General features: G+C 43.6%; 1 protein-coding gene across 2 annotated transcripts; it reads right to left on the bottom strand.

Annotated features, from left to right (window-relative positions):
• Positions 1-1,369: 1,369 nt before the first annotated feature.
• On the bottom strand, positions 1,370-9,594 carry msl1b (MSL complex subunit 1b). 2 transcript variants are annotated; one of them, XM_036543980.1, is made up of 11 exons: positions 9,537-9,594; positions 8,910-9,031; positions 7,811-8,668; positions 6,440-6,636; positions 5,828-6,150; positions 5,340-5,404; positions 5,174-5,241; positions 4,688-4,812; positions 4,343-4,415; positions 3,947-4,033; positions 1,370-3,830 (listed from the first exon to the last, which is right to left on the bottom strand). In XM_036543980.1, exons 3-11 carry the CDS (start codon positions 8,489-8,491, stop codon positions 3,770-3,772), a joined length of 1,680 nt encoding a protein of 559 aa, XP_036399873.1. In that variant the 5' UTR covers positions 8,492-8,668; positions 8,910-9,031; positions 9,537-9,594; the 3' UTR covers positions 1,370-3,769. The 2 variants fall into 2 exon arrangements, with proteins under 2 accessions (XP_036399873.1, XP_036399882.1); XM_036543989.1 differs by lacking the exon at positions 1,370-3,830 and having other exon boundaries at positions 3,861-4,033.

The following is a 9,594-nucleotide window of genomic DNA, read 5'->3' as shown; positions in this document are numbered from 1 at the left end:
CAAAATGTCTTGGTATGCTGAAGCATTAAGATTGCCCTTCACTGGAGATAAGGGGCCTAGCCCAAATCCTGAAAAACAGGCCAAATACGTTTGTCCATATAGTGTATGTTCATTCTGACTGGACAATATCTCTTCGCCACACTTCTGCGCAAGGAAAGGTCGAATAAGTGGTGCACCTGTAGTTGTTGGTGACCAGACAGGCAAAGATCAGTGGGGAAAAAAACCATTAAAACCAGAGTTTCATTGACTGTATATCTTACACTTAACTTTACATTTTAATCAATTCGGTCAATCCTAATTCATAATTCATAATTCATCTTGTGACTGCATTCTGCATTGAATACTAATAACTCAGTGAGAAAATTTATCAGCCACCATGATTTTGGTGAGATCGTGTGGTTTTCTGGGTTAATTTGTTTATTCACAGCGCACAACTTTGTACTACCCATTACATACAGTGCGTAAGTTAGGTCTGAATCCCAAATACTGAAAAACACGTAAGTGAAGTGGGTGGGGGACAGAAAGTGTACAGTTATCATAGGTATAAGAGTAGTTGTATATACTGCTATGTATATTCTTTTTTTACCCTCTGACTCACAGATCTCTCTGCACATTGAAATCCTGACATCTCTGCAAGCCACAAACATTCATAACTCCAAGACAGATCTACTGGACTCATGCTCCACTGTTCCCCATCCCAAAAAACTCACCTTTCAGACTTCTCCTTCATGTCCAGAACTTGGGTGTGCCCTATGTATAGCACCCTCTTAGTTAAATCAGAAATAATGCAATGTAATTTTTTTTTCCAGATCATTATTAGCGATATGGATGATAGTATAATACAAGTAAACTGTGGTGATATGGATCATTGTTTAGTATCATGTTACTGCTATGCTATGATATACGGTTGCTTTTTCACTGTTTCATTATTCAAATATAAAATCCCAAATTCTTGTTTAATTAATTGACAACTGTTGAATATCATTTCAATCATGCACAGGTGATACACATCAGTAATTTATCTATGATTAAAAAGGTTGCAGTTTAATCCAGTAACTGATTTTGTTATGCCTATTTGAGAGCTGGGGTGAGATGCTGATAAGAAGCCATCGGATTCCCTTAGCAGAATTGTAGAATAGTTTACATTTAACCTTGAAAAAAGGACTATGTACAATGCAATTCTACACTTGTATAGAAAATGATAAATTGTATTCAAAGTACTCAGAAATATTTTCTCAGAATTTTGTATTTTATTGCAAAACAATTAAACTTTTGTCAATTACTTTGTAAACATACAAGCAGTTTAACATAATATCAATACTGAACATAGTCAACACTCAAACTTTAAATAATAAAAAAATAACAGCCACGTCTTCCGTATGTACAATGTTTTGTTTCTGGACGCTATGTACAGAAGCCCAATTTTATGTTTCTAAAACCTAATTTTATTTGTCCTCTGTAGCGTTGCAGTGGTAAGAATAGTTATGATACCATCAGATGAATGGTAAAGTAACAGGGTAGCACACAGCAACATTGCGTTAAAAGGAACCAGACAGTTTAACATCAGCAGAGGTCACTAAAAGAGCCAAGAAAAAGAAATCAAAAGAGCTGAGCTTGATTAACGCCTATAAAAGACAACAGCGGCTGATGGGGGCAAACTGAACAAAGCCATAATCTGTACGCAAATTTAAATGCAGTATTTGCTATAAGAAGTTGCTGGCAAATTCATGAATGGTAAGGTGTACTGCATTTGCAGGCTCAGTAAGATTCTTTGTAGCTGAAGTCTTGAGGGACATACCCAATGGGCACTAGAGAGGGCTCCAAATGACACAACACTAACAGAGCAACAAAAGCCTCAGACATATACAGCCCAATGGAAGCATTCCTCCTTTGGAAGAATAGTCGTAAATATATCAGAAGCAAAAGAAAGTCATTGAATGACATCTGAGAGGCTCACTGCTTCAGCATCAATCCAGACTTACAGGGAGGTGTGAGTGGTATTCAGATAAACCATTGGATGTTACTCATTCTTGCAGACCTCATTAGAAATGCTGACTGTCGTAGCAAAGCAGTTTCATAGCGAAGACTTCCCCGACCAAGCAGTAAGACACTGCCATGCATTCACACAGATGTACCCAGCACACCCATATAACCATATCTTTTCAGTCAAGCCGACAGTCCCTTCTGCACATTACTGATCTCTTACCTCTGTGGTAACCTACAGAAGAAAGGAGCATCCCACCAAACTTCTTGAGTATCATGACTCCAAATCCGTCCATTCTAAAACAGAACTTTCATTCACTTTGTGCCTTTGTACTGATCCACTTCAAATCAAATTTTTGCCATGAAAGTGAGTTTCCCCCCCAATATAATTCACACACAAGCAACTTTCATTTGCATGGCAGACCATGCCCAGGTGTACAGTACTTGCGTTTTCATCTATCTAATTATTCTTTGGGTACACCAACCAAAACACAGCAAAGGCCAAAAATTAAAGACACAAAATAAACCTTCAGTAAACATAAAACAAAAGCAAAACAAACACCATCCAAGTGTTACAGAAGAATGCAACACCCCAGGTTCATGCAGAAAAGTTGTGACTTTTGACTGTGTGTTCATTTTGCCAGCTTTTTGAATGTTCTTGAAATTCCTCTTGGACGAGGACAGCTGCTCTGTAGAATGCATTCACTGCTATGGTTTCTGAGGTGCAAAACACTGCATTTTTCAGACTAGGACAAAAAGTGAATCCAAGATAAAGAGGAAGAGAGGCTGGGGCATGGAACATGTTGCCATAGTAGACGAATATAAGGCAGGACCTACTTCCAACTACCTTGGACACTGCTCCAATGTTCTTGGCAGTAATTTGACCATTTTTGTTGTTATGTATGGGCTACAACATGTGTAGGTATTGGGGCTTTTGTTCTGTAGTGCCTTTCACAATTTCCCGGTTGAATTACTCTTCAAAGGTAGTCTACTTATTCTAGTCTCTGATTAACCTACCCTACAATATGATAAATTTCCTGCAGCAAATTAATCTGCATTTTTCATAGTGGATTGATTGCTGAACAGACTGTTAGCATTTGAAAAAACACCCTACTCCTTCCTCCAAATGTCCCATGTCAGAACCTTTAACCCATTTTTCTCTGAAACCTCACCTCCCATAATCTCCATTTTGGTTGACATCAGCGTTTGCTTTTCCCTTTAGTTGAATATATTTTCATACACTGTGTTTCCAGGCAGTCTCAAGTGCACGAAAATATACTTGCATGTGTGAGTTACACCAATGCATTGATGTAAAAGCCACGTTGGACCCACTCTTCAACTGAGAGTGGATTAGGCACCCTGTCTCCACACTACAGTGTGCATTAGTGCAAATGTGAATCTTTAAAGCTGTGGCCACAAACAATATTACGCTGCATAAACAGACAGGAGAAAACAGGTGGGTTTTACAGTGCTGAAAACCTAGCCAATCAAGTCTTTCACCCACAATGAATCTCAAGGTAATGGGTCCTGTCAAGGGAGAACTTTCTGTAATTAGTGTGTGCACATCACCCCCCATTAGCTGTGAAGTTACACATGAGCTTCCAAGCCTCGCTTTAATAATAATATATTCCCACATTTTGCTGCAGTTTGGAGGCAGAACTGAAGTGCCGTTGCTCTGTTTTGAATTCAGACCATGGTGAAAGCACACCAGCCAACAGCCACCACTCCACTGCTCCCTGTTCTCAAGAGGCTGATGGTCAGAGAGCGGGTCAACTCGGGCAGCAGTTCATACCACCGCAGATGGGTCACGCTGTGTGCTACCCTGCCGGCGCTGCTCTCCAGCCTCACTGGAAAAATAATAATAATAATAATAAAAAAAAAAACAAAAACAGCATTTTCCGGTAGAGCGGGATTCAGTTTCAGTCTTGCTTCATTCAAAGTGGAGGGGAGGGGGCAGTCTCACTTTCGGCAGGTCCGATGGGGAGTCTGCTTCTTCTGCATCTCGATACGGCAACGGCTGCGTTCGTCCAGCCAGGGCAGCTCAAAGTTCCTGCAGGGGGAGACAATGAGCATACTCCTTTTATGAAAATGAGGGGACCACAGAGGGACCTGTGTTTTTGAAGACAGGCTACAGAGACATCTGGTGGAGAAACAATAGAGTACATGGCTGCACAATAGAAAACATGCAGCCTCAATTTTAAGGGTTTGGTTGTTGTGATGTCGCGAGGTGCCCTGAACCTTCAGCCTTCATCTGTGGAGGAGAATTTGCTGCAAGACAACACAGCTATTTTTTGGAATAGGCAAGCTAAACCAAGTACAGTGATAGAGGGAGGCGGAAGAGAAGGAATGCCAGACTTACTGTTGTGTCATTCTAGGCAATGGCCGGCCAAATGCCACCACAGGCAAGAAGGGTGTGATCATCAGGGACTCCACTGTATAGGGAGTGGGGTAAAAATTTATTTTGTTATTACTGTGCAATATCTGAGCTATGTCTACACATACAAATGAAAAAAAAAAATTTGGTATTGGAAAAGGCTGGGTAAGTATTTTATGTCCATAGAATATCTGCCCTGCAAACACTTTTACATTACATTCCCTAATCATACCAGAGACAAGCATACTGAGTTTAAATGTAACAAAGGAAAGAAAAACGGCAGGTCTGGTGAAATGCCTGGAGGGGAGTGGTTCAGCCTGGCAGTCATACCTTCCTCTGTGTCGGGGTAGAAGGATGACACCTCGGGCTCGCTCTCCGGGATGCCCTTCTTCTTGTTCATGCGCTGTTGCAGTCGCTGGAACATCCGCTGCTCACGGATCCTCTGGATGTCCCATCTGGAGAAGGGCGGGAGAAGGGGAGGAGGAGGAGGCGGGAGAGGGGTTCAGACATAGTGGTGAGGCAGGAGCACAGGGCAAGGCAGCAAATCCAGAGCAGAAGCAAAAGGATTGATTTGAGAGAAACAGGTGTGGAGGGGAAACAGGTAAGAGAGGTTGGCGTATAACAGGGTTGTTGGGGGGGGTGTGATGTTGGATGGAGAGATGCAGGGAAAGTGTGAGCAACAAACAAGGCAAAGATGAGAATAAGAGGCCAACAAAAACAGAGGATGAGCAAGATGAAACAAGAATAAAAAGAATATTACATTCAGAGTCAGGAAGAGGAGGTAACAGCATGAGAGAAAATTTAACTGGAGCTGACCTTTTCCTTCTCTTCTCATCCAGCTCCAGCTTTGCATGCCGCTTCAAAAAGACACCATCGTCCAAATTCTAGGTTAGAGAGGGAGTCAGTCTTAAGTCTCGGCTCAACATACACTGGATCCCTTCACACTGTGCTGATGTGTTGACTGTCCTCTCCTGTCACTCACCTCAGGAACATCAGAGGCTGCCCCTTCGTCTAGGGGCTCCACACTATTCTCCCTCCAAGAAGGGACTGCAGGTGCACAAGGTTAGCAGAAGTCATTCAGCTGCTCACCACCCACATGCCACCACAGTCACTACACTTCTCCTTTAGCCTGTGCACAATGGTGCCCTGAATGGACGAGCATGCAGAGACTGGCATTTTAGGAATGACAGCAGCTTTTAATATAGATTGAGAATGGCATTCTGATTGGAACAAAGGTTCTGCTAATATCCAGCACAGCTTCCAGTCAATGTGGAAGAATGCAGTATTCTATGTGGCAACATATGTTCTGATAATGGGCAACAAGGCAAACAGCATGACTAGGGCAGACATGTCCCCTTGCCCTGTATTAAAACAGCCATACATATGGGTCAGGTAAAAGGAGCTATGGTAGGCCTTTGGTGAGGGCACCTGTGAAGTGTGTATACTTTGATGGCAAGTTGCTGTACTTACTTGCCACGACTTCTTCCTTCTTGGGTGAAGTTTCACGCAGGGGCGAGGAGGGTGGCTGGTGCCAGCGGCACAGGTACATTTCAGTGGTGGACATGTAGGGCAAATCCTCCATCTCAGCAGTGGCACTGTGGGGATCCTCTTTGATGGAGGGCGGGGTGTCCGCCTGCAGCAGCGGCCTGTACACACTGATCTTCTCTGGGGTCTCCTTACCACGGAGCTCCCTCTGGAAGGGAGAACCCGCCTCTGAGTCCGACTTCTGTGGGGAGTACTTTGAGGACTTACCTCGTGACTTGGGAGTCTTGGAGTCAAGGAAGCAAAACTTCCTGGAAAACGGAGGGAAAACACAGACAGAGTTTCAGGACAGTAACTGTTTCAATTCTGCCTACTCTCAATGAACACATGTAGTGATCAGCAGTAAATTATGGGAAGTTATTGCATTGGTTGATCTGCAATAAAATGTCCATTAATGCAGGACCTATTTTGACCCATTACACCACATCTGGACTTTACCTCCTGACAGCACATCTTCAGAGTACTAAGAAACAATAAGGAGTGTTTGTTCAGTGACATTTGGTAAATCGTCATTCAACACACCACAGATTTGATATGTACCTTTTGTGGCCTTTTCCGCCCCTGCCAAAGGTGAGGGGCTTGGGGGTGTGGAGCTGTGGACTGTCACTCGATTCTCCCTCCAGCAAGTCATCCTTGTCAGGTGTCCAGGGCTCTAGTGGCTGGAAGAGGCGCTTGTCACGGGAATCCTTCTTTACCAGCTGCAGGCGGCGTTCCATACGCTCAATTCGGGCCAGCAGCTACAGGTAAATGACAAATATACTCAAGGGTCCCTACAGGATACCACTTACATAACACAGAGGTGTGTCACTGAAGTCAAACACTCTGCAAACTTGCCTGAGTTGTCCGGCACTCAGCATTGGAGGGTCAAGACATAAGCAACAGTACGCTTATGTCTTCACAAGCCAAATTCTGCAGACATCCACTAAGGTAACAGACAAGCTATGCTTTATTTAGCATTTAAAGGTAGCTGAGGCTGTTCCTCAAGAATTTTTTTCTTTCAATAGCATCAGTATAAATTACCACTGTGCACCACTATGCTTCCATCTACTGCAGCCACCGAGTAAACAACAAATGTTACCTCCTGACTGACATCTAGCACCATTTTATCTATTGCTATTCAACCTCCATAGTTCCAAAACCTGTCAGCATGCCATCACTAAACGCACTGTAAAAGATAGGTACTACAATCATTTTAACCATAGCTGCTATTGAGGTTCTTTGTTGCTTATCTGACTAAATCTCAAATTTCTGTTGGGATATGAATAGTTTAGTTTTTAGTTACACACCCTCTGTACTTTTTATAACTGTGTACAAATGGATCCAGACATGGTGCAACAGTAGTAGTTACCCCAAACAAACTCCACATCAAAAAAGTTGTATGTAATATAAAATCATACTTGCACTAAGGTTGCTGAAAAAATGCAGAACATCTAAAATAAAAAAGGTTTCAGAACTAATTTTAGCTTTTAAATCCAGGGTTATGATGCTCAGTAAAGCAGTTGTTTAGCACTCCAAACATACAGAGTATCAGGCAGACAGCTTGGGATCAGTGTGCAGTTCCCCCAAAAAGTTACCCAAAATCACCTACTATGATCCTATCCCCTTCAGTTCAGTGCAAAAAAGGCCAAGTCAGCAAGTCAACTGCTGTTGAAGTAAGTCCAGGCTGTTCGCAATTCCACACGTTAATATAAAAACGGTGCCAGAGCAAAACTTGCAGTAAATTAAACACAGAATGGCGAATATTCTTCAACGCGATCACTGCAATGTTACCCATTGTAACAGCAACTCTGTGCAACTAATGACCCAACTTTTTCGTTCGTGTGATAGATTTCACCTGCCACTAAAGTCAACTACACACCACCATATGCATTAAATGATTGCAATACACCTTTAAGTAAACCCTTTGCATACCGTCTCCTTGTCCGCTTTGAGTTCATCTATTTCCTTGTCCTTGGACTGCAGCTGTTGTTGCTGCTGTTCGATCAGGTCCAGCTGCAGCAAGAGAATCTGGCGGAGGCAGGTAGCTTGAGTGGGGGAGTGGCTGGTGGCTTTCCGGACGTTTTTCCACTTGCCCTCCGTGCTAAGCTCGAGCGATGGAGTGTTAAGGACTCCTGCAGCAGCAATCCCTCTGTCGCCCCCCTCGGTACCAGCGTCCCTGGAGCTGTTGTTAGCGTTCACCGCAGTCGGGTCAGTCTTATCCATACTGTTGGTCTGTCCAAATAGGGTTTTGCTCTTTACCGGGGTGCCCTCGCCCCCCATCTGTTTACCCGGGGCTGTCAGGGCCCCCACGCTCACCCAGTTCTCGGCGTGCCCTACCACCGCTCCCGCTTTGTTCTGTCCAGCCGCCACAGGGGTCCGAGCGGCTTTGCTGGCGTGATTCTGGTTCGGTTTCTTGGATTTTTTCAGGAGTTTCTTTCCACCGCTGCTGTTGTGGATGTCCCCAAGCACGTCCTGAACGTCAATGAGGAAGTCGCACGGCCCCCTCTTTATACTGATGGAGTTTGTGGTCGCCGTTTGCGATTTGTCTATGTCGATTTTTTCCGTATCCAGTTTATATCCAGCACTGGCAAACACAGTGGATCTCATATTCATGGCGAACCCGACTTCTGCTCCGCAACATACGGCCTAGCTCGCTAACACCCTCGCCTAATTAGTTTTGAGAAAAACGGGTTGTTAGCCTAGTTAGACCCCCGGTGCCAGTGGATTCGCTTTGATGATTCTAATTTGTCAGTAACAACGAGTCCGGGGTTTCAACGAGGAGTTTTCCTCCTGTCAAAGAAAAACAGACAACTGTGAAATTCATGAGTTTAGTCGCTCGTTTTCTAATTAATGAATATCTAACCAGATAAATAATTGTACTAGCCTATTAACTGGCTATCACTAGCTATCTTAAACGTTAACGTGCAAGTTAACTTGCAACCTTATATATATTTTGGCTAGGCTAGCTAGCTAGCGACCGCGTAACAGTTAAATCACAAAACTGCGCGAATTAACTATAATCACAACTTACCTCCCCAATGACAGGCTTAGTAACTAAATATGAATTTATCAGGGTTAAATTTCTTCCCCCACGGGTATACCCAATGCAGCCTCCATTTTCTTCTCGCGACTCGCGGAACACTCTTTGTCAATCTGCAGCAGAGAAAAGAGACGGCTCTTATTTTCAAACCAGCCACTTAAAACCGCCGAAACACTTCTGAGGCGGTTCAAACTACGAGTAAAGAAAAAAAAACCTCTCCCTCGTCTCGCTTCTTCTGGCATTAGCTAACATCATGCCAATTTATGAAATTAATATCCCCTGGACTTAAAGCATTTCATTATGCTACTCCCAAACCATGCTCTTACTCAGTTCATGTTGCTGCTAGCTAGCTATCTGTTCAAGTGCCTACGCGTGAGGACTGCCGAGCAGTCGTTGCTCCTCCATTTTAGGTCTGCAGCGAAGAAAAACAATAACAGTCCCTTCAACTGTCTCGTTCTTCTGCTGCGAGGGTGCCAACGGGACATCGATTACGAATTTCTCAGGCTTTAATGATATTTATACATTCGATTTCCGCCCGCTGTATTTACTGCAAATATTTTACATTGTTTTCGTTGATTTGTAACCGTCCCCCATTTCCCTGCCCTTTCTCCAGCTCACCTAACGCCTTCATGTTCCACTCTCTTGAGGACTTGTTTAAAGCGCGTAGTACAGCGCA

This window comes from Megalops cyprinoides, chromosome 1 (genome assembly GCF_013368585.1).
Source record: "Megalops cyprinoides isolate fMegCyp1 chromosome 1, fMegCyp1.pri, whole genome shotgun sequence".
Classification (NCBI taxonomy): domain Eukaryota; kingdom Metazoa; phylum Chordata; class Actinopteri; order Elopiformes; family Megalopidae; genus Megalops; species Megalops cyprinoides.
Note: the sequence above shows the minus strand (reverse complement) of the source record. Positions and strands in the feature narration are given on the sequence as shown.